We start from the raw sequence: 26507 nt of genomic DNA on the forward strand, positions 1-26507 counted from the left end.
CATGTCATCTGCAAACAGTGACAGTTTTACTTCTTCTTTTCCAATTTGGATTCCTTTTATTTCTTTTTCTTCTCTGATTGCCGTGGCTAGGACTTCCAAAACTATGTTGAATAATAGTGGTGAGCGTGGACATCCTCGTCTTATTCCTGATATTAGAGGAAATGCTTTCAGTTTTTCACCATTGAGAATGATGTATGCTGTGGGCTTGTTGTATATGGCCTTTATTATGTTGAGGTAGGTTCCCTCTATGCCCACTTTCTGGAGAGTTTTTATCATAAATGGGTGTTGGATTTTGTCAAAAGTTTTTTCTGCATTTATTGAGACGATCATATGGTTTTGATTGTTCAATTTGTTAATACGGTGTATCACATTGATTGATTTGCGTATATTGAAGAATCCTTGCATCTCTGGGATAAATCGCACTTGATCATGGTGTATGATCCTTTTAATGTGTTGTTGGGTTCTGTTTGCTAGTATTTTGTTGAGGATTTTTGCATCTATAATCATGAGTGATATTGGTCTGTAATTTTCTTTTTTTGTAGTATCTTTGTCTGGTTTTGGTGATGGTGGCCTCATAGAATGAGTTTGGGAGTGTTCCTTCCTCTGCAATTTTTTGAAGAGTTTGAGAAGGATGGGTGTTAGCTCTTCTCTAAATGTTTGATTGAATTCACCTGTGAAGCCATCTGGTCCTGGACTTTTGTTTGTTGGAAGATTTTTAATCAGAGTTTCAATTTCATTACTTGTGATTGGTCTGTTCATATTTTCTATTTCTTCCTGGTTCAGTCTTGGAAGGTTATCCCTTTCTAAGAATTTGTCCATTTCTTCCAGGTTGTCCATTTTATTGGCATAGAGTTGCTTGTAGTAGTCTCTCAGGATGCTTTGTATTTCTGCAGTGACTGTTGTAACTTCTCCTTTTTCATTTCTAATTTTATTTATTTGGGTCCTCTCCCTCTTTTTCTTGACGAGTCTTGGTAGTGGTTTATCAATTTTGTTTAGCTTCTCAAAGAACCAGCTTTTAGTTTTATTTGTCTTTGTTATTGTTTTCTTTGTTTCTATTTCATTTATTTCTGCTCTGATCTTTACGATTTCTTTCCTTCTGTTAACTTTGGGTTTTGTTTGTTCTTCTTTCTCTAGTTCCTTTAGGTGTAAGGTTAGATTGTTTATTTGAGATTTTTCTTGTTTCTTGAGATAGGCTTGTATAGCTATAAACTTCCCTCTTAGAACTGCTTTTGCTGCATCCCATAGGTTTTGGATCATCGTGTTTTCATTGTCATTTGTCTCTAGGTATTTTTTGATTTCCTCTTTGATTTCTTCAGTGATCCCTTGGTTATTCAGTAACGTATTGTTTAGCCTCCATGTGTTTGTGTTTTTTACGTTTTTTTCCCTGTAATTCATTTCTAATCTCCTAGTGTTGTGGTCAGAAAAGATGTTTGATATGATTTCAATTTTCTTAAATTTACTGAGGCTTGATTTGTGACCCAAGATGTGATCTATCCTGGAGAATGTTCCATGCGCACTCGAGAAGAAAGTGTAATCTGCTGTTTTTGGATGGAATGTCATATTAATATCAATTAAGTCCATCTTGTTTAATGTGTCATTTAAAGCTTCTTTTTCCTTATTTATTTTCATTTTGGATGATCTGTCCATTGGTGTAAGTGAAGTGTTAAAGTCCCCCACTATTATTGTGTTACTGTTGATTTCCTCTTTTATAGCTGTTAGCATTTATCTTATGTATTGAGGTGTTCCTATGTTGGGTGCATATATATTTATAATTGTTATATCTTCTTCTTGGATTGATCCCTTGATCATTATGTAGTGCCCTTCCTTGTCTCTTGTAACATTCCTTATTTTAAAGTCTATTTTATCTGATATGAGTATTGTTACTCCAGCTTTCTTTTGATTTCCATTTGCATGGAATATCTTTTTACATCCCCTCACTTTCAGTCTGAATGTGTCCCTAGGTCTGAAGTGGGTCTCTTGTAGACAGCATATATATGGTTGTTGTTTTTGTATCCATTCAGCAAGCCTGTGTCTTTTGGTTGGAGCATTTAATCTATTCACGTTTAAGGTAATTATTGATATGTATGTTCCTATGACCATTTTCTTAATTGTTTTGGGTTTGTTTTTGTAGGTCCTTTTCTTCTCTTGTGTTTCCCACTTAGAGAAGTTCCTTTAGCATTTGTTGTAGAGCTGGTTTGGTGGTGCTGAATTCTCTTAGCTTTTGCTTGTCTGTAAAGCTTTTGATTTCTCCATCGAGTCTGAATGAGATCTTTGCCGGGTAGAGTAATCTTGGTTGTAGGTTCTTCCCTTTCATCACTTTAAGTATATCATGCCACTCCCTTCTGACTTGCAGAGTTTCTGCTGAGAAATCAGCTGTTAACCTTATGGGAGTTCCCTTGTATATTATTTGTCATTTTTCCCTTGTTGCTTTTAATAACTTTTCTTTGTCTTTAATTTTTGCCACTTTGATTACTATGTGTCTCGGCATGTTTCTCCTTGGGTTTATCCTGTGTGGGACTCTCTGCACTTCCTGCACTTGGGTGGCTATTTCCTTTCCCATGTTAGGGAAGTTTTTGACTATAATCTCTTCAAATATTTTCTCTGGTCCTTTCTCTCTCTCTTCTCCTTCTGGGACCCCTATAATGTGAACGTTTTTTCATTTAATGTTGTCCCAGAGGTCTCTTAGGCTGTCTTCATGTCTTTTCATTCTTTTTTCTTTATTCCGTTCTGCAGCAGTGAATTCCACCATTCTGTTTTCCAGGTCAGTTATCCATTCTTCTGCCTCAGTTATTCTGCTGTTGATTCCTTCTAGTGTAGTTTTCATTTCAGTTACTGTTTTGTTCATCTCCTGTTTGTTTGTTCTAGGTCTTTGTTAAACATTTCTTGCATCTTCTCGATCTTTGCCTCCATTCTTTTTCCGAGGTCCTGGCTCATCTTCATTATCATTATTCTGAATTCTTTTTCTGGAAGGTTGCGTATCTCCACTTCGTTTAGTTGTCTTTCTGGGGTTTTATCTTGTTCCTTCATCTGGTACATAGCCCTCTGCCTTTTCAACTTGTCTATCTTTCTGTGAATGTGGTTTTTGTTCCACAGGCTGCAGGACTGTAGTTCTTCTTGCTTTTGCTGTCTGCCCTCTGGATTATTTGTAATTTTATAAGTAGTAATTTATTTGTATTTCTTTAAAAAACATAGCAATGAAAACATATGATCCATGAGCATGTATTCAAAATTTTAGTTCCACCCTGGATATTTTAATAGTCTTGTTCTAGACTATAATAAGAATCTAATCTTATAAGATTGAAGATCTCACCAATGCCAGCTGATATGAGTCTTCCACAAAGCACAAAGCATCTGAAGTTTTTGTGTGAATAAGACAAGCAGGCATAATCTATAAGGTAAAGAAATGAGCTAGTGCCAAATACACAACAAAAACTGAATAAATATTTATTAACTAATATTTTAAAACTTAAGCACTGACTTAGGGAATTAGTAATGTCATAAGGTACTATGCTGTTTCTTCATTGTGGTATCTTTCCTTATGCTTTTGTTTGGATATTGTAATTATATACAGACACTGAATGACCGCAAATAAGAAGTGTCTCCTGAAATTAATGTCTCCTTATTTTCATTTATCACTTTCTGTACTATGATAACACTTTACAGTAGATAGATAAAATCATATTTGCAAAATTATATATATATATATTTTTAAATTTTATAGCTACTTTATTTATTTATTTATTATTTATTTTTGGCTGTGTTGGGTCTTCGGTTCGTGCGAAGGCTTTCTCTAGTTGCGGCAAGCGGGGGCCACTCTTCATCGTGGTGCGGGGACCGCTCTTCATTGCGGTGCGCGGGCCTTTCACTATTGCAGCCCCTCCCGTTGCGGGGCACAGGCTCCAGACGCGCAGGCTCAGTAGTTGTGGCTCACGGGCCCAGCTGCTCCGTGGCATGTGGGATCTTCCCAGACCAGGGCTCGAACCCGTGTCCCCTGCATTAACAGGCAGATTCTCAACCACTGCGCCACCAGGGAAGCCCAAAATTATATATTTTAAACAGGTGAAATAGACATATTAACCACAAAGCTTGATTATTATATAAAGTGTTTTATGGAAATCAGGCTTTACTTAAATAGTAATTATTCTTCACAATGTCTGACCTTTCTTTTCTTTTTGTAATATTCCAAGTTATTTTCTAAGACTAAGGCAGAACAGAAGTGCTTTGAGAGAGGTTGAAATCCATATTGTGGTACTGACAAATGGTCAGTTCAATTTGGCTTAATCAACTTCAATTCAATCCCCTCTGTGAATATATATTGAGCATCAGAGTGGTCAGAGAATAAAGAGATAAGTAAGGCACAGACATTATCCCCAAGAGGCTCAAACTGTATATTATGATGTGATACTTAGGGGTGAATATAGCTTACTGAAATAAAGGGGACTTTTCTGAACTGGCTCTTAAATGCACAAAGGCTTTTATGATGCAAGCAAATTACAGACTCTGAGTTACTCCATATAGGAGGCAGCAGGAACAAAGGCAAAGAGCTAGAAAGCTCATGGGGAAGAGGGGTAATGCCAGGCTAACTGAAGCCAACTTGGGTTTCAAGTGATCTCAGCCACTGGATCTATCACTTCCAGAAAGAGCACTTACTGTAATGGACAATGATTCAGAGATTGGGGAGGCAGACGAGAAACCTGTTATCGAGCTGCACGATGAGTTTTAGTGACAATTATCAGAACAAAGTTAGTGGTAATGGGATTGGAGACACACTAAATTAGATTTGCCATGCAGTTGAGACTAAAAAATGAAAAGACTATTATAACTTCCCAACACAATTATCATTGACTTGTAGGCTATTGTTTATGTCAGCCATCAGTAAACTATGGCCCAAGGGTGAAATCCAGCCCACGACCTGTTTTGAGCTTGAGTTAAGAGTGATTTTTATACTTTCTAAATGGTTGAAACAAATCAAAATAAAAATAATATTTCATGACAAGTGAAAATTATACAAAAGTCAAATTTCAGTGTACAGAAATAAAGTTTTATTGGAACACAGCCATGTTCATTTGTATATGTATTGTCTGTAGCTGCTTTTGCAGTACAGTGGCAGAGCTGACTAGTTGCAATAAGGAGTGTGTGGTCCAGAAAATCTAAAATAGTTACTATCTGGACCTTCACAGAAAACTTTGCTGACCTCTGGCTTAAGTAGTTAATGATGCATTAGCATCACCAGCTTTATAGATACTGTGCCTGTGTTCATTCAAAACAGCTCAGCTGGACTGAGCTGGTGAAACATTCCAACTAAGAATATCAGCACTGTTTACCATTACAGAGAATGGGCAACGAGTTGGACATCTACTATTAATCGGTCCATGGTGGTGGTGTTAGGAAAGCGTTTGTTCTGGTAAACTTTCCTCTGAAGCACTGTGAGCCTTGACTTATGGTTCTCCAGTGCTTGCCATGTGGTTTATTTCTGGTAGTATGTTTTTTCCCCTCCTCTTTTTGTTGTTGCTGCTGCTTTTCTTTCTTATACTATTCTAGAAAAAGACACATTAAGAAGTGATAATGATAATGCACCTCTGGACTTGTCCTCTGGCAATTTGGAGCTTATAAAAATATAACCATATTTTAACTGCTATATTCACCTGCTACATTCACTGTCTAATTACACATCCTCAACTGAAAAGAAAAATCATAGAAAGAAATCTGATACCACTGAAGCTATTAGAATTTATCCAGTCTGTCTGAAGGTGGTTTTACAAGAGGAGGTTCATATAAGTTTCAACAGGCCCCAGTAATGATTGGACAAGTGTTTATGTGAAGGAAGAGGTTAGTTACACAAGTGTCTGTTGATATGTAAAATAGATTTATTCCTCCATTTTACTAACTTTTTTTAGCATACTTCTACTACATCTAATTTGGAGCAATTCAGTATGGAATCACTTGCTGAGAAAGCAAACAAAAAAAGTGATTAAGAAACAGGGTGAATCAGTTTGAAAAGCAATCTCATACAGACTGGGAAGGGAAGAGATAATGTTTCAAATGAAAAAAATCTCAGTAATGTGGTCATTACCATTATTATTAATAATTAAAATAATGATGATAATAATAATAGTCCTTACTATTTGTACAATGATTTTCTACTGGGCAGCTCAAAGTAATGAAATACTTCATCATTTTTATCTCTAAGAGCTCATCAAGTTAGTAAGGGTCTGGAATTCTTATCCTTGTTTTTCATATGGAGAAAATAAGGGAGAGAAATGAATCTGCTGGTACCACACTATACAGTAGGTTGGTGGTCAGAATCAGAAGCATACTCTCTTAACTGTTTATTCAAAGTGTTTCTGATGGATTCTCTTTTTTCTTTATCCCATACTATCCCTATTATTTCCCTCAAAGCCACCAAAGACAGAGCAGCCCTAAAATAGTGTTGAAAGGTGGGAGACAGGAAAAGAAGACACAGCAGTACCTCAAACAAGATAGTGATAGGAACTCCATGAAAAGACATGTGTAACCATCCTCGTTACTTTCTCTCTCTCTTTTTCTCTCTCTCTCATTTAATTCGAAATCATGATGTTTCTTTTTTTTTTTTTTTTTATAAATTTATTTATTTATTTATTTATTTTTGGTTGTGTTGGGTCTTCGTTTCTGTGCGAGGGTTTTCTCTAGTTGCGGCGAGCGGGGGCCACTCTTCATCGCGGTGCGCGGGCCTCTCACCATCGCAGCCTCTCCTGTTGCGGAGCACAGGCTCCAGACACGCAGGCTCAGTAGTTGTGGCTCATGGGCCCAGTTGCTCTGCGGCATGTGGGATCTTCCCAGACCAGGGCTTGAACCCGTGTCCCCTGCGTTGGCAGGCGGATTCTCAACCACTGCACCACCAGGGAAGCCCGATGTTTCTTTTTTTTTAAAAAATCCATCATAACATAAAAAAGTACATAAATTAAAATTAAAGTTGCTCTCTTACTTCTGTTATTCCACTTCTTACTGTTAAAAATTTTGTGTGTCTTTCTATATACTTCACTATGCACCTACACATATAGTTTTATTATGTACAAAAACTGGAACATAGGATGCATATTATTCTGCAATATTTTTTCATTAAAATATATCATTGACATTTTGCATGTTAATATGGGTAGCTCTACCTCATCAATTTAATGGCTGCATTGTTTTAATTTTCTGTCTTGATTAAGAGTTATTGTAGAATAAATAGAACTTCTCTCTTATATTTCACAGTTCTACATATTCTTTTGACGATTATATCAATATCAATTGTTTCCTACATTTACAAATTCATATTCTTCATCTGGCACGTGTTGAAACTAGTTGAGAAGCCCTTCCCTCCCCATATTCCCTCCAAACTTTTGCTTATGTCTGCTATATGCATCTCCTTTCTTCTGCAACAAATGAATAGCAAGCATTCAGGGTTGAAGGAACAGGAGTCAGTTTATAAGTTTCTTATGCATGTTTTCACGTAAGAAATGTGCAGAAGAGAAGTGGAGAAGTCTTTTTATATTACAGTAATTGTCATTCTAGGAACAGGTGCTTGGAATCCCACTCAAGGGAGAACTGGAGATGGAAGAGATTGGGGAGACAAAGATAGTTTCCTCGGCTACAGCCCCATGGGGATATAACAGAAATAAGGGAGGAGACCAAGTAGAATCCCTGGAGCCTTCCACTACATTCCAGTGACTTCAGCAGGGTAGAGTCATGTGGCGATGACACTGTTGACTTCTGCAACAGTGTTCCCGCCAAACAGGACATTGAGACAGACCCAAGATGGGATGATGGTGTGCCAGGGACCAGAATGATTATGCCGCTTCCTGGTCTTGTATCATCAGGAAACGGAGTTCCCTTGATTTCTGTAAGCAACGATTATTTATTGTGAAATGCTTCACAGTTTCCAAGAAGTTTTCACATTTATGATCTCATTCTGGGTCCCACAGTCAACCATGTGCTTTAAACAGAATGGGTAGGCTGTCTCTTATTGACAGATGGACAAACTTAGTTCAGAGTCTAAATAACTTGTCCAAGCTGGTAAGGAAAGGGCTGGACTTGGAATTCTCTTTATTCTGAAGAAACCCCAGGTGCTCCTTCAGGATAACACTGCCCTTTCCCTCAGTTCTTGTACCAGACTGCTCTGAAGATAAGAACACATGCCTTGATTCTACCAACATGCTAAATACCTCAAGAAATTTAAAATAACAGCATCGTATTTAAACAACTTGGCCAACTCTGACTTATTTCATTTTCTCTAACTTTTGAGTTTGTTTAGCAGCTATTTTAACACAAGGGAACGGCAACTTTACTAATCAAACAAAAATCAGGTTGATCAACATTTTTCAGTAACATGTATTTTTGAAGGCAGAACAAATGGGAGAGGTTGAGGAAGTTTCATGCAGAAGGGATTTCCTGCAGCGTTGCTGAAGTTTAGAGGTCAATATTAGCTCAAACACTCAGGTTCTTTAGAAGAGACCTCTAGTTATCTCTTATGTGTATCCTCTAAGTTTGTTTCAGAAAAATAGTAAGAGAATAGAATTAGAAACTCTGCCCTGAACCTAATATGGTTCAAACTGTAACATATATCATAGGCCATTTAAGATTCTACAGTGGAAGTGCCTGACTTAGTATCTTGCACATAGCTGGCTCAGCAAATCATAGCTAACTCTTAAATAGCACTTTCTACATGCGAGGCACTGTTGTAGGCACTTTACATACAGTAATTCATTTAATCCTTACAATAATCCTATAAGATTGGTACTATCATTATCATCTTCATTTTTTAAAAATTATTTATTTATTTATTTATTTTATTTTATGGCTGTGTTGGGTCTTCGTTTCTGTGCGAGGGCTTTCTCTAGTTGTGGCAAGCGGGGGCCACTCTTCATCGCGGTGTGCGGGCTTCTCACTATCGCGGCCTCTCTTGTTGCGGAGCACAGGCTCCAGACATGCAGGCTCAGTAATTGTGGCTCACGGGCCCAGTTGCTCCGCGGCATGTGGGATCTTCCCAGACCAGGGCTCGAACCCGTGTCCCCGGTATTGGCAGGCAGATTCTCAACCACTGTGCCACCAGGGAAGCCCATCATCTTCATTTTTTGAACGAGGAAACTGAGATACAGAGAAGTCAAATTACCTGCCTAAGGTCAAGCAACCAGAGCCAGGAATGGCTTCAGCAGCCAGGGATTAGGGTGTGTTCTAAGACAAAACAGTACTCTTCCTTCTAACTGAGTGTCCTGAATTAGTTCCCCAGGAATATCTACTTCACCTAAAGAGTTGGTATGGGTGTGCACTGTAATATAATCCATCTGTTTGCTTTCTTTCTCAGGCCAGCTGTGGTGAGGGCCAGGACGAGAGCTTGTTTGGAGCCCTGGGTTATTGGCCTCATCACCTTTATATCCCTGATTGTCCTGGCAGTGTGCATCGGACTCATCGTTCATTATGTGAGATACAGTAAGTATGGGTTGCCCTGGCATCATGTGATTTACCTCAAATATTTCCTGATTACATACATGTTTTGATTTGCCTCAAGCTGATTCATTCATTACTATAATTTGTTTGCATAGCTGGTACAAAGAACTCTTCACCTGCCTTGTTACTCATTTAATACTCACAAGCCAAGGAGGATTCTTTCTTCTATCTTTGATGTAGCAATGCTTCCTGCTGGGAATAGCATGCTAGCTTTCATATTCATTAACAAGCAATAATCAAGTCTTAATTAAGGGAAAACCATAGGAAAGCTACAGTCCAATGTTTGGAGTTGTTTGAGGTCATAGGACAATCATCTTGATTTAAAATAACTCATTGAAATCCTGACAGCTCAATAAATTGTACAATCAGGGGTCATAGGGAAGTAGGCTTTATTTTGTACTAGTAAGTCGGGAAAATGCCTATAGTAACATATTGTTGAATAAATGCCTATTCATTATTTTAAAATCATCTTGGTATATATTACAAGTGATTAAAGAAGATAGGATATGCTGAGAATATTAATTACAAAGAGGTTCACTCTGCGGTAATCAGGTACCTCCCTGCTAGATGAACCCTGAACACTGCTATGTTATTAGAAAGGTCCCCAGGGTACTTCAGAACTCTTCTTCTAGGGCATAACAACCCTTCTGAAGTTTCCTTCTTACTCTGTCTCAGGTTTTAATTAGTTGACTCCACTTTGACCTATTTGTTTAATATCTCCCTTAGTGACTAGATAATGCTTTGATGTTCAAGACCCTGTAACCAAAGAAGCTAATCACTCGATTCTAATTTAATTGGGAATTTGCAGCAGTTGCTTTTTTGTAAAGAGAGATGGTGATCTGTAAATTGGTTATCTTCTACTAGCAGACACAAATCCAATCTTACTTTCCTAAACAAGGTGGATTATTCCTGAAAGAAAAAGTATTCAAAGATTTTTTTTTCGGGGGGGGGGGATAGAATTTGCCCATATGCAGGTCTTTGAATTTGGACTATCTGCATTTTGATAATTTCTCTGGAGCATGTTTTTTAGTATAAAAAGAATAGCTAAAATAACTTTATAATTCTACAGTTCTGTTCTGAATATATTAAGTCCCATTATGTTGTAAGCATCATTATTCCTCTCCATGGATGCCTATGTTTTACTCATTTTTTGTATTTCTAGAACTTATTAAAGAACTTATTAGGCACATATTAGATAATTAATGTTTACTGAATACTGAATGATAAAAATAAATGAATCATACCTATGATATTTTCTTTGGGTATATTTTGGTTTGTCTGACTTAACAAGGAATTCCTAGTCATGTTAGGGATCTTATTACTTCAGTGAGAGAAAATGTTCTTACTACTTCTCCTTTGCCTCCTCCCAAGCCAAGTATTATAAGGCTTACAAATCTTACTCATATGCATACAATAAAAACCTGGTAAGATTTCAGTAACCTGTTCCTGTGTACCTTATTGTTGGGATGATAAGCTGAGTAATACACAACGTCCGCTGCCCACACAGCACACCTGAATAAACAGCAATTGTTATGATATGTGTTATTGTCATATTTGTGACCTGTCTTTTGTTTAGAGATGTAACCTAAGAACAGAGTAGATATAACATGAGAATTTAGGTGCTGGCACGCCTAGGTAACCAAACTGAGCCAAACGATTCTATTGTAGAAACAGGCAGATAAAGATTGAGGTGATCAGACTGCATCATTTTGGCATAAAACCCAGGACAGCATAGAACTGTGTGTTCAGTTTTTATCCAGTGGCCTTTGGGACTGCGTTTCTGTCCCTTTTGTGATTTGAATGACAGCAAGTGAATCTATTATGAACATCATTGTAGGTTATAGAATCACAAAGCTGTTAGAAAATTATCAGCAAACTCATGTTCATCCTTATTTTTCTTTTCTGTTAATATTCTCAATAATATTTTTCAACAACTGCACATGCTGTATAATTCTGGTAACTGGAAATATGTTTTGAAACATAGCAACCTATTTGAGTCTATCAGGCAAATTAAAATATTGACTATAGATAAGTTGTTCATTTGGTTGAAGCATATAAAATTGCTGATATTTGACCATTTTTAACCTATATAAATGGCAATTTGAAATAATCCAATCTAATAACTGAAAAGAAACAGGTCTAAGGATGTAGAAGAGTATGTTCTCCTCCTCTTTAGAACCTTACTATTCAACATGTGCTTAGGTACCAGCAACATCAGCCTCATCTAGGAGCTTGTTAGAAATGCAGAATCTTGGGCCCAACTTTATTTCTTTAATTTTTTATTGGAGTATAGTTGATTTACAGTGTTGTGTAGTTTCTGCTGTACACCAAAGTGAATCAGTTATACATATTCATACATCCACTCTTTTAAAAATTATATTCTCATATAGGTCATTACAGAGTATTGAATAGAGTTCCCTGTGCTATACAGTAGGTTCTTATTAGTTATCTATTTTATATCTAGTAGTGAGTATATGTCAATCCCAATCTCCCAATTTATCCCTCCCCCCATTTCCCCCTTGGTAACCATAAATTTGTTTTCTACATCTGTGACTCTATTTCTGTTTTGTAAATAGGTCCACTTGTACCATTATTTAAAATTCCACATATAAGCAATATCATATGATATTTGTCTTTGTCTCACTTCACTCACTATGACAATTTCTAGGTCCATCCATGTCACTGCCAATGGCATTATTTCATTCTTTTGTATGGCTTTCTTATTCCACTGTGTATATGTACCACATCTTCTTTATCCATTCCTCCGTCGATGGACATTTAGGCTGCTCCATGTATTGTAATAGTAAATTTACAATACAATACAATTTACAGTACAACACAATTGCTATTGTAAATAGCACTGCAATGAACATTAGGGTATGTGTATCTTTTTGAATTATGGTTTTCTCCAGATACATGTTGGGCCCAACTTTAGACCTAAAGTAAACTATTGGTCAATATTTAGACAAATTAAAAACGTTACTTGAAATTGTGTATATTGTGATCTGCTTGCATTTCAGGTCAAACAGTCCATTCAGGGCAAGGGCAAGGTCATTCAGTGAAAGAGAGGGAGGAAGGCAAATCCTCCCTAGACCCTCATTTGAGTGGCTAATGCTCAGGAGACCCTGTCCTTTCAGTGTCATCCATCTCCTTTATGCATAACCAACCCCTCCCCAGGCCTTGTCTGAGTCTGACCAGAGACTTCCCTTTCTGTCCCAACAAATCCTCTGGATGGCTAGAATGTTCTTTTGGAATTTATTGGTAGTTTTCTTTTTTTCTTATATAACTCTCATGTAAAACTAGAGATTTCTCCTATAGCCTCAGTGAGTGTATTTGGCTTTTTCCACTCCAAGAAGCAATATATAATGAAAATTTGTGCTTTGGGAGTTAGACCTTAGCTTGAAACCCAGTTCAGTCTTTTCTGGCCATGTCATGTTGAGGTTGGGCAATTTATTTACACTTCTGAGATGGTAGTCCTTATCTGTTAAATGTGGATAATACTACTTTCTTATGGGGGTTGTTTTAAATTGAATGAGATACGCAAATATGCTTGGGACACAGGTGTCTAATGTTAGTTTTCTTTCCCTCCGGGGTTTAAGTGAGGGAAAGGATGAGAAGCAAGAGAACAACTGAGATTGATGAGGCACACTCCATTTTCCTATCATAACCATACGCAACCATCGTGTTCTAGATGCTTGGCACAGAGTCTCTCACAGAAAAGATAGTCGGCATGAATATTCATGGAATGAATCTTCTGAGCTCTGTGCTTGCTTCATGTACAGGAGGGTAGAGGAAAAGCTGTGTAGCACTAATTCTTCAGCAGACCAAAAACATGGGCTGCTTGAACTGGATGCAGAAAGTGGAGACAATGGCTAAAGAAACAGACAAACCAATTCCTATGGCTGGTGGGAGAAAATAAATGGAGTGACAAGGGAACCAGGTGAAACTAAGTAGTGTCTCTGGAGGGTTATGTCCGGTGGCAACTCTACCTCCTTAAACTTCTATATACTGAGCTCCTAGCATTTTAATCCCTACCCTCATCTCCTTATCCAAAATAAATATTCTTACACTAGAGTCCCTATGGCAAGAATTGATGTGTAGTTTATGGAATTGGAAGAAATCTACTTTTTAAATATAAAAATGCATTTACTCTTGGGAAGCTTCTGAATCTATTCCTGTTGATATGCTCAGATGGTGTGACTTACTGCTTCTTGTGGCTTACTCAGGAATGGATAACACATGACTAATTAGCCTACAGGAACACCAAGCATTTCATATGGCTTTTATACTCTAAATCTTATGATGATGAACGTTGTTGTCTTTTTTTTTCTCTTTTTTTCTGCCTTCTCTGGTTTATTTATTTATTTATTTATTTTTATATTTATTCTTGGCTGTGTTGGGTCTTTGTTTCTGTGCGAGGGCTTTCTCCAGTTGCAGCAAGCGGGGGCCACTCTTCATCGTGGTGCGCGGGCTTCTCACTTTCGCGGCCTCTCTTGTTGCGGAGCACAGGCTCCAGACGCGCAGGCTCAGTAATTGTGGCTCACGGGCCTAGTTGCTCCGCGGCATGTGGGATCTTCCCAGACCAGGGCCCAAACCCGTGTTCCCTGCATTAGCAGGCAGACTCTCAACCACTGTGCCACCAGGGAAGCCCACGTTGTTGTCTTTTATTTTGAGATAACCATGAAGGTCAGAACAGGATGATGGAGATGATGAGCAGGGTAGGGCATTTTTTCCTGTCTCAGTCTGTCTAGCAACTACCAAATGGGGAAATGATGATGCTTTACACACATCTGATAAAAAGTATGATGAGTTTTTTCCTCTACCCTTGTAGATCAAAGGACGACCTACAATTACTATAGCACATTGTCATTTACAAGTGACAAACTATATGATGAGTTTGGAAAAGAGGCTTCTAAAAATTTCACAAAAATGAGCCAGAAAATTGAATCAATGGTAAGCATTTTATTCCCATTTCTAGAGTATTTGCTATCACTTTTTACCATAATTTTTAGTATCCTAGCTTCTCAAACATCCATTCAACTGACCTTGTATATCTTGCAAAATGGGGAGAGGCCCTACCTGAGAGATATAAGACAAAACTAACAATACATGACTTGGAGGAATATGCCTTACAGGGCTAAACCTCGTGACTTTTAGCCATTTCTTTTTGTACGTCCTACTCACCCTTCCTTAGCTAGTGCTACAGTATTGATCAGCAGAGTCTAGAAATTCTGAGAATATTAGGGTGACCCAAAATACAGTTGTTGTATTACTGATTTCCTAAAGAAGAGACCTTTAGCAAAAGGACACAAGATTGAAACTATTCAGACACATACTTGAGAAGTATTTTAGTATTTAAAAACATCCAACCCTGGACAAGTTTTTGGTACATAAGTCTATAGGAAATCCTTGGATATTCATCTTTATCCTTAGGGCATCAATATTCATCCTGAGGAATGAATTGAATATTTTAAATAGTGGAAAATTTAGCAGTATAGGCCAAAAGAGCAAGAGCCTGGGTGATGACTTCTCTTCATTGTCAGACTACTTAGAGAATAATTTAGACTTTTCCTGGTAGTCTGTGAAGTAATTAGTGAAATGATGTGATGGAAAGCACCCTAAACTAGGAGTTGGGACACCTAGTTCTAGTACCGTTTACTAGCCAGTGATGTGTCATTGACATATCTCTTTATCATTCCGGAAAAATTCTCGTATGTGAAAATTAAGGCACTAGACTAGAAAATTTCCAAATTGTCTTCCAGTTCCAATATCCTGAGTGAGAACAGAATGGCAGTGGCCCACCTGGAAACTGCCTGGTAGACTAGGAGCTGGAGGATTTGGATACTTTGCTGAGGAGAGGGTCAAATCGTGGTTGTATTTGTACTTGTAAACACCAAACCAGGGAAATAGCAAATAAGCTCTTTTTAAGGAGCTATATTTTAGGATATATATACATATATATGTACATATATCTCCTTAAAATATAACATATATTAAAGGAAAGGAAATGGAACTAAAGAGATCAAGTAAAGATGCAACTATTTTCCTTGTTTTTTGTGCCATTCACTAAAATTTTTATAAGATCCAGACTGACTTAAATATATAGGAATATAAATAGGACTCTAATACTCTTAAAAATTAATAATTTTGAAATTGTTTGATAAAAAAATAAACCTTTAAATAAATATTTCCAAGTGAATGCTGTCATTAGAGAACTCATTTGAATTGTGCTGATTTGTCTCATAATTGAAGTAACTTTCCTTGGGCACGAAGACTCAGAAGTCAAACAAAATGTAAGAAAGGATAAAAAGGCTCATTGTTTCTGTCAGTCAATTACCAGCTTGTAGTATCTGTGTTTGGTAAATATCCATACAGTGAAAACAAGAAACACTTGATGTGTTTATCTTGACTTTTAATTTAAAAATTTAAGTTGGTTAGAATTCTTATTTGTAGTAGTAAGAAATACCTCCATAAAATACATTCTTCCACCCTATTAGAGTAAACCTAATAGGAGGTATTAGGCTATGTATCCCAGTTCACCTGGGCCTTCCTAAGAGCATCTTGAGTGCTGAACTGAGTGCAGATTATGACAGGATATTTGGTAACTTTTTCACCAGGTTTGAGAAACATGTGACACCATTATGCATTCATTTCCCCCTTCCAAGTACTAATCAAGCCCGACCCTGCTTAGCTTCTGAGATTAGATGAGATCCAGCATGTTCAGGATGGTGTGGCCATAGATTGTTCTTATTTTTATGACCTACCACTTGACAGAGTTTTTTCATTTCCTTTGTTTATCTACGGTAACAGTCTGTATCTCACGGTGTGGATGCTTACTTTTACTTTTCAAAACCCAATCTGTTTATTGTCTTTTGTCTCTTTCTGAGTGTAACACAGAAGATGTCACTCCTGGCCCCCCTACTATGGTCCCCCAGCTCCTATAATTCCTAAGGCAGAGTTCAGTTGAAGTCACTGAGTAGAATACAAAAAGAGATTCCTCAAGTTCAGCACATTGTGAAATGTCAGTCAATGTGTTTTGTTTTTAAGTTTTTTAAAAATGTTTTTAAGCTTTGAATCAACTTGCAGAATTTCAGAAAATTATCCTCGCTGACGTATTTTGAATATTTTTGGAACAGGTGAAAAATGCATTTCATAGATCTTCATTGAAGCAAGCATTTGTCAAGTCTCACATTATCAAGTTCAGGTATGTAGATCTAAAATGCTGACTTCTGAATATAATTTAAAACTAAAGCTGTTAACCTGGTCAGTAATAAATACTGTTTGAAGTATTAATGATATGATATAATTCAATTCAACAGACGTTAATTTGGTACCTGTTCTGTATAAGTCATGGGTTACAATGTGCCTTACTCATTCTTTAAATTCAAAAGATAGCATTTGCAAGATGATTTTGAGGGACAGAAGTATTATTGGTGGTTATGTTATAGAACTGTTTTTTTGTTTGTTTGTTTGTGTGTTTTTTGGAAACCCTAATTAGTACAAGTAGGGACCTAAGCCACATCCCTCAGTTTAATAGCAAATAAGTGTCCTATGTAAAATAGTGTAGTAGATGAGATTTTTCTTCTCCTCTTGGTTCTCCTTCCTACCAATTTTCTTTCCTTTCTTTCATTCCACTCGTTTTTTCTACAAATATTTAAGATCTCAGATCTGATCATCAACCATCAATAAATAGAATCCAGAGCATAACATTTTAAGCAAAATACTATATGAGGATCTTAAGTAATGTATTGTCTTAATACAAATTATTGGTATTTTTCAAAATAAAACAAGAGCTATTTCCAACATTATTTCAATGACAAAAACTCCAAGTTACTTCTCATTCTATTACTTAGTTGACATCTCTGAGGTGTTAGTTTGCTCACTTTCTTCTGAAAATTCCATACTGTTTGGTGTTTGAAATTTTACTTTTTCTTAGATCTTCTTCTCCAGTTCTTAAATTTTCACTCTCTCAAGGGGACTTCATCCACCCACAACATGGTTTCATGTGCTATTGAAACCCAAGTTTCTATTTCCAATCTAAACTGTTGTCCCGATTTTTAGAACTATATGCCTGCCCACGCACACCTCCACATGGAGGTTCCACAGAAAATTCTTAAACTCAAGAAAAACCCAATCACACTAATGAGAAACCTGGAAGTCATCCCACACTCCTCCCTTTCCTGGGCCCCTCGTACTTTATGAATAACTAAGTTCTACCAATTCTGTCTTCCAAATAACTTTCTATTTTGTTTACCCCTTCATCCCAGAAATCTTGCTACTCATTATTCTTTCTTCTGTTACTACAATATGAGAAGAGTAATTTGTTGGAAAGATAAAGTCAGTCTTAGAGATGTTGATTTGAGGTACTAAGGGACCTTACGAGCCTGAAATATGCATCTGACATAAGGGAGGAAATGGAAACTGAGGTGAAGACATAAATTTGCTCAACATCAACTCAAAGTATTAGAAAGTGTGGGTGTCAACAGAATTTCTCAGAAAAGGGGTAATGCAAGAAAAAAAAGGATGATGAAGAAAGCTTGAAGAACGACAGTATTTAAGGAAATAGAAGAAAATAGGGAAATAAGGAAGGAGGAGGAAAAATGAAGAATCAAGAGAGGCACCACTGAAACTAACAACAGAACGTTTCAGGGAGTGAGTGGTCAGCATCCACAAGACTCCTGAGACGCCAAGTAATGTGACTAGAAAGAATCCATTGGAAATGTCAGTGAGGAAGTCATTAGTGTTCAAGCAGAGAAACAACTGAGTGGAACAAAAGGGGAGGATGCAGACTGCAATGAAGTAAATATGAGGCAGAACGTAATTTACCCATTTAAGAAGGTTTTCTGTGATATGAAGGTGTGAGATAAATTGTATAGCTGGGGTAGAGGGAGAGTTTTGTTTGTTTTTGTCTCTATTAGCCAGCCAGTATAGGAATAGTTTAAGAGAAAGAAGAAAGAGTAAGTAATAGATTATAGGGTTGCTGAGGCAGTGAAATGGGATGAGATATATAAAAATAATCTCTTTAAAGTCCTCTTTGTTTTTTTCAGATTACAAAAATAATAGAAAATTTTATAAAATTCAAATAACACAGTATTACAAAAAATAGAAAGCGAAAGCCCCCTCTCCAATAATTTCACACCCAGAAATGATACGTTTTGTTAACAATTTATATTTAACATTTTCCCAATGACTGCATATAGATCTATTTCATTCTTTAGCTGGCTGTATAGTATTTCACTACAAGTATATGTCAAGATTGATTTAGCCAATGCTCTTTTGATGAACAGTTGGGTTGTTACATATTTTTCAGATTTAAAAATAAGGTTATGACAACATATGTGTACATATCTCCTTGCACACAAAAGAGTGTATTTGAAGATTAAACTTCTAAAAGCAGAAATGCTGCATCAAAGAAGATGGATAATCAAATTTATAACAGATAAACTGCCTTCCAAAAATGAGATTCTAATTTATATTCCCACTTTCAGTTTGGGAGCATAGGAGTTGATGCAGTATACAGTGAGGAGTAAAATTGTTTGGGGTTCTGGTTCAAGATGGTGAAGTAGGAAGAACTGAACTCACCTTCTCCCATGGACACACTGAGTCTGCAGCTACATAAGAAACAATTTTCTCTTAAAAAAAAAAGTTGGCTGAGTAAATACTACACATTGGGCAAATGAGAAGAAAACCACATTGAAGCAGGCTGGAGACACTGGGACACAATCTTGTCATAAACTCCACCCCAGCAGAGCAACCCACACCAGAAGAAAACTCAAAACCCAGAGATTCTCCCTGGTGACTGAAGGGTTCGAACCCCTTACCAGGCACCTCAACTTTTAGGACGTACACTTGAGAGATGAGCCTCCAAAACATCTAACTTTGAAAATGAACAGGGTTTGAGTCCTGAGATCCACAAAACTGTAGCCATCTGGGAGATGCCTCCTTAAAGGGCCCATGTACTTGGACTCACCCATCCCAGGGCCCAGCACTGAGGCAGCTTATTGCACCCAGACTAAAAGGGAACTGATTGCATTTGAAAAGAAGGGGTAGAGTAACTGACAGAGAATGAGAAAGTGTAGTCAAGGATGATTCCAAAAAAAAAAAAAAAAAGGATGATTCCAAAGTAGTAACTCATTCAAATAATGCTAAAGCTAGTTAACACTCTATCTTGGAAATATAATCACGTGAAGTCAAAACAACTTGCTCAAGCTTTCTAATGTCCTTAGGATTGGGAGTTGTTTAGGAGAGCCTGAGGCTGCTTAGGAGAAATCACTGGATTTAACTAAGCCATTGGAAATTAAGCCTGAAAGCCAAAGCCAGAGTTGATTTCATATTTACCATACATTTTATTTGATAATTTTGAATGGTTGACAAGAGAATTGTTTTTTTATATTAATAACCCAAGTATTTAACTAGATCCTGTGGTGGTAAAGGAGATCATGAGCATACTAGTTAGTTATCAGAGAGGCTGAGATGGGAGTTCTATATATGGCAAACAATAGGAGTATAGAAGAAAACAAATTAGATCTTTTAAAATTACATTTATGGATTTGTTTTGTGTGTGTGTTTGTGCTTCAAATGAATGATAAAGAAAAAAATAGAGTTTGATATTACCATAAATCTTATTTGGAACTTTATTTTTAAAAACCATCTTTCCCTCTTTTTTTTTTTTTTTTTTTCCTTTTTGGTCCACAGTCAGGAGGAACATGGATTGTTGGCTCATATGTTGCTGATTTTTAGATTTCCCTCTACTGAGGATCCTGAAACCATAAGTAAAATTATTCAACGTGTTCTACATGAAAAGCTGCAAGATGCTGTAGGACCCCCTAAATTAAATCCTGAATTAGTTGAAATTAAAGGTAAGTTTATTTCCTATTATGTAGTTCAATTCTCTTACATAGAATAGCTCCATGTTAAGTCTGGTCTTGCGCACTGATTTTTTAAAAAGTTTTTGGATGTCTTTCATTGTGGGGATCTTGTCACCAACAGAATAGTTCTTTGGGACTAAATTGGTTCTAATGAAGTTTTAAAGTTTTTAATACTACCTTAAACTTTCACCACCCATGCAAGTCTGTCATTAACCCCTGAGCCTGTGTTCTTTTTCTATATTGGGGCTTACACTTTAGCTATAGAATCCAATGATAAATGGAGAAAGTGGCTTTGTGTATTTATTCCTCTTCTTTTTCTTGTTGCTTACTTTTTATGTTCTGAGTATGATGGGTGGAAAGGTTCATGCCATCCACATATTTGCTTTCAAATGTCATTAATAAACCTTGTTAGCTTCTTTACTTAGGCCCTTTACTGATGAAAAGTTTGTAATTTAGTTTTTGGTATAAATTATTTTTGGTATATTTTACAACTAATTTGAAAAATCTGAGGTTTTTGTTTTTGTCAGGGCAGGGGGACAAGATAAACAGTGATAGGTCCTCATTACTAGAAAGTAAAAAAAAATAGGAGATCCTCAGGGGAAATAAAAGACTGGTTAAAAGCTAAGTCATGTGCTATAGAACAATGCTAGTCTGTAGAAATAGTGTGCCAGCCACATGTATGATCTTAAACTTTCTAGTAGCCACATTAAAAAAGTAAAAGTAAACATGTGAAATGTATTTAAATAATTTATATATTTAACCCAATATATCCAAAGTAGTACTATTTCAACAAGTAGTCCATGTAACTGACTACTGGTTGAAATACTAATGTAATTTACATTGTATTCACAATGTAATTTATATTGACAAATAGCCCATGTAAATATTATTCATGAGATTTTTTTTTTTGTAATAAGGCTTTGAAATCTATTGTATATTTTATATTTACAGCGCATTTCAGTTTAGCCACATTTCAAGAGGTCACTAGGCGCATGTGGCTAGTGAATAGAATATTGGATATGGCAGCACTAGAAACTACAGAATAGGGGACAAGTAGAAAGAATGAATACAAGTGCTGATGTAAAAGCTGACAGATGTAACTAGAGGCCTAACCTGATGGTCAGCCCCTCTACTTGCTTAGAAAAGGAGGCTCACTTGTCAGGGCCAGCTATGTAATTTGTGGGGTCCAGTGCAAAGTGAAAGTGTAGAACTCTTTGAAAAGCAATTAAACAATGCTGTTAAAGGTATTAAGATATAAGACTTTGTTTTCTTTCATGGTCTCTCTCGACTTACCATGGCATTTTTATTTGTTCATTAATGATATTCTAAGTGAAAAAATCCAAACTTTAAATTACTAGCATGAGTTTTGCTGTTCACCTTTATATTGTGAAATGTCAACTTCAAATGTAAATATAAAAGCATTTAATTTTTATTCGGAATCATGAAAATTATACAACTGTATTTCATAGCTCATCCATGCATGTATTTCGGTTCCATGCAATGGAAACACTACAGAAGTCTAGCTCAACATTTTTTATTTCCCTTCTTGATACAGGCACGTTTTACCAATGCTTTCTACCTTCAGCTTATGTGAGGAAGAACCAAAAGATCCTTCTATGTCATTATTTTCAGCTGAAGCTGTTGGTTAATACAAAAAAATAATGGGAGCAAGAAAGGATATGAGAGGGTCCCTTAGTCATTCATGTTTATTAGAATGCCATTGCCTTCTTTTGTGTTCTAAGCAAGTTCTGGTTCAAACAGAAAACAGCCTCCTGAGACTGTCACTACCCTCTGCTTACACAGTGGTAGACATCACACACTTATCTCATACTCACTTTGAGTTTGCTAAACATTGTGGGTCCACTGGAATTCTTAGTTCCTAGGATATTGTGCATGATATATACAAACGGGGTAGCAAGAATCCATGGGCACATCTATTGTGTATATCTCCTCTGCCCATGCCATCTCTATTATCCTGTCAAACTTCACTCCCAAACATGTTATGAGATAAAATTATTATGAATTTTAAGACAGTGAGCATTAAACCAAGTGAGAGGTCATGCTGAGAGCAGGACTCAGTGCAGATACACAAGTCACACACTCATGAAGTCAGCCCAGTTAGTAGTATTGTAAAAAAAAAAAAAAAAAAAAAAAGAAATTCAACTAAATAAATTTAAAAATCTAATTGTCTTTATTTAATGATTCACAAATTGTGCAGTATTCCGCCTTAGCAGATAGATAGGAGCTCTGAGGAGCTGTACAAAATGGAAGCCTTTTATAGCCAGAAGGAGGTGAGACAAGGAAGCTTTCTAACGGAGTGGACTGTGTCATGAAAGGGCATCTTCATTTGGGAGTAGGTGGGGTCTATCAGACAGATTACTTCACTGGTGCCGCCCAGGTAATTCCAGATTGACTGATTAAAGGTCACATTCCTGAGACACGCTGAAACTGCAATTAGGCTAGGTATTAGGTGGTTTGCTGATGTAGGACTTAGCACAAGTCACTCCATTTTGAGTCTCCTTATTTCTTTTTTTAACAGTATCAACATGCAAAGCCATTTAAAGCTTGTGTTTCCATATTTATTTTCTGTTTGGATGATCTGTCCATAGTGTAAGTGGGGTGTTAAAGTCCCTTACTATTATTGTGTTACTGTCAATTTCCCCTTTTATTGTCATTAGCATTTGCCTTATGTATTGAGGTGCCCCTATGTTGGGTGCATAAATATTTATAACTGTTATATCTTCTTCTTGGATTGATCCCTTGATCATTATGTAGTGTCCTTCCTTATCTCTTGTAACAGTCTTTATTTTAAAGTCTATTTTATCTGATATGAGTATTGTTACTCCAGCTTTCTTTTGATTTCCACTTGCATGGAATATCTTTTTTCATCCCCTCACTTTCAGTCTGTATGTGTCCCTAGGTCTGAAATGGGTCTCTTGTAGACAGAATGTATATGGGTCTTGTTAAATGATACAATAGACCAGATAGATTTAATTGATATTTATAGGACATTCCACCCGAAAGTGGCAGAATACACTTTCTTCTGAAGTGCACATGGAACATTCTCCAGGATAGATCACATCTTGGGTCACAAATCAAGCGGTGGAAAATTTAAGAAAATTGAAATTGTATCAAGCATCTTTTCCAACCAAAACGCTATGAGATTAGAAATCAATTACTGGAAAAGAAACTGTAAAAAAACAAACACATAGAGGCTAAAAAATATGTCACTAAATAATCAAGAGATCACTGAAGAAATCAAAGAGGAAATCAAAAAATACCTAGAAACAAATGACAATGAAAACACAATGACCCAAACCTGTGGGATGTAGCAAGAGGGAAGTTTATAGCAATACAATCCTACTTTGAGAAACAAGAAAAATCTCAAACAGACAATCCAATCTTACACCTAAAGCAACTAGAGAAAGAAGAACAAAGAAAACCCAAACAGTAGAAGGAAAGTAATCATAAAGGTCAGAGCAGAAATAAATGAAATAGAAATGAATAGAACAATAGCAAAGATCAATAAAACTAAAAGTTGGTTCTTTGAGAAGATAAACAAAATTGATAAACCTTTAGCCAGACTCATCAAGAAAAAAAGGGAGAGGACTCAAATCAATAAAATTAGAAATGAAAAAGGAGAAATTACAACTGACACCACAGAAATACAAAGGATTATAAGAGAATACTACAAACAACTATATGCCAATAAAATGGACAACCTCAAAGCAGTGGACAAATTCTTAGAAAGGTGCAATTTTCCAAGACTGAACCAGGAAGAATTAGAAAATATAAACGACCTATCACAAGTAATGAAATTGAAACTGTGATTAAAAATCTTCCAACAAACAAAAGTCCAGGACCAGATGGCTTCACAGATGAATTCTATCAAACATTTAGAGAAGAGCTAACACCCATCCTTCTCAAACTCTTCCAAAAAATTGCAGAGGAAGGAACACTCCCAAACTCATTCTATGAGGCCACCATCACCCAGATACCAAAACCAGAAAAGGTATCAGAAAAAAGAAAATTACAGACCAATATCACTGATGAATATAGACGCAAAAATCCTCAACAAAATACTAGCAAACAGAATCCAACAACACATTAAAAGGATCATACACCATGATCAAGTGGGATTTGTCCCAGGAATGCAAGGATTCTTCAGTACATGCGAATCAATCAATGTGATACACCATATTAACAAATTAAGGAATAAAAACCATATGATCATCTCAATAGATGCAGAAAAAGCTTTTGACAAAATTCAATGCCCATTTATGATAAAAACTCTCCAGAATGGGCCTAGAAGAAACCTATCTCAACATAATAAAGGCCATATATGACAAACCCACAGCAAATATTCTCAATGGTGAAAAACTGAAAGCATTTCCTCTAAGATCAGGAAGAAGACAAGGGTGTCCAATCTCGCCATTATTATTCAACATAGTCTTGGAAGTCCTAGCCATGGCAGTCAGAGAAGAAAAAGAAATAAAAGGAATCCAAATCAGAAAAGAAGAAGTAAAACTGTCATTGTTTGCATATGTCATGATACTATACATAGAAAATCCTAAAGATGCCACCAGAAAGCTACTAGAACTAATTGATGAATTTGGTAAGGCTTCAGGACACAAAATTAATGCATAGTAATCTCTTGCATTCCTATACACGAACCACAAAAGATAAGAAAGAAAAATTAAAGAAACAATCTTTTACCATTGCAACAAAAAGAATAAAATACCTAGGAATAAACCTACCTAAGGAGGCAAAAGACCTGTACTCAGAAAACTTTAAAACACTGATGAAAGAAATCAAAGATAACATAAACAGATGGAGAAATATACCATGTTCTTGGATTGGAAGAATCAATATTGTGAAAATGACTATACTACCCAAAGCAATCTACAGATTCATTGCAATCCATATCAAATTACCAATGACATTCTTCACAGAATTAGAAGAAAAAGTTTTACAATTTGTATGGAAGCACAAAAGACCCTAAAGATCCAAAGCAATCTTGAGAAAGAAAAACTGAGCTGGAGGTATCAGGCTCCCTGACTTCAAACTATACTACAAAGCTATAGTAATCAAGACAGGATGGTACTGGCACAAAAACAGACATATAGATCAATGGTACAGGATAGAAAGCCCAGAGATAAACCCATGTACATATAGTTATCTAATTTATGATGAAGGAAGCAAGAACATACAATGGAGAAAAGACAGCCTCTTCAATAAGTGGTGTTGCGAAAACTGGACAGCTACATGTAAAAGAATGAAATTAGAACACTCCCTAACACCATACACAAAAATAAACCCAAAATGGATTAAAGACCTAAATGTAAGACTGGAGACTCTAAAACTCTTGGAGGAAAACATAGGAAAAACACTCCTTGACATAAACCACAGCAAGATATTTTTTGACCTACCTCCTTGAGTAATGGAAATAAAAACAAAAATAAACAAATGGGACCTAATGAAACTTAAAAGATTTTGCACAGCAAAGGAAACCATAAACAAGACCAAAAGATAACCCTCAGAATGGGAGAAATTATTTGCAAATGAAGCAACAGACAAAGGATTAATCTCCAAAATATACAAACAGCTCATGGAGCTCAAATCAAAAAAACAAAAAACCCATTTCAAAAATGGGCAGAAGACCTAAACAGACATTTCACCAAAGAAGACATACAGATAGCAGTGAGGCACGTGAAAAGATGCTCAACATCACTAATTATTAGAGAAATGGAAATCAAAACTACAATGAGGTATCACCTCACACTGGTCACAATGGCCATCATCACAAAATCTACAAACAGTAAATGCTGGAGAGGGTGTAGAGAAAAGGGAGCCCTCTTGCACTGTTGGTGGGAATGTAAATTGATACAGCCAGTATGGAGAACAGTATGGAGGTTCCTTAAAAAACTAAAAATAGAACTACCATATGAACCAGCAATCCTAGTACTGGGCATATACCCTGAGAAAACCATAATGCAAAAAGACACATGCACCCCAATGTTCATTGCAGCACTATTTACAATAGGCAGGACATGGAAACAACCTAAATGTCCAATGACAGGTGAATGGGTAAAGAAGATGTGGTACATATGTACAATGGAATATTTCTCAGCCATATAAAGGAATGAAATTGGGTCATTTGTAGAGATGTGG

The 26507-nt window shown here is 36.5% G+C and overlaps 1 protein-coding gene across 1 annotated transcript in view; it reads left to right on the plus strand.

Moving 5' to 3' along the window:
• Positions 1–26507, plus strand: part of TMPRSS11E (transmembrane serine protease 11E) — a gene marked incomplete at its 3' end in the record, with an annotated part of 62003 nt that overhangs the window by 24456 nt on the left and 11040 nt on the right. Inside the window, exons 2-5 of the mRNA XM_082463847.1 lie at positions 9326–9450; positions 14300–14421; positions 16605–16672; positions 20164–20327. Of these exons, the coding sequence (XP_082319973.1) occupies positions 9326–9450; positions 14300–14421; positions 16605–16672; positions 20164–20327 (479 nt within the window). The remainder of the gene's footprint in view (positions 1–9325; positions 9451–14299; positions 14422–16604; positions 16673–20163; positions 20328–26507) is intronic.

Source organism: Balaenoptera physalus, assembly GCF_965194825.1.
Source record: "Balaenoptera physalus genome assembly, chromosome: 5".
NCBI lineage: Eukaryota > Metazoa > Chordata > Mammalia > Artiodactyla > Balaenopteridae > Balaenoptera > Balaenoptera physalus.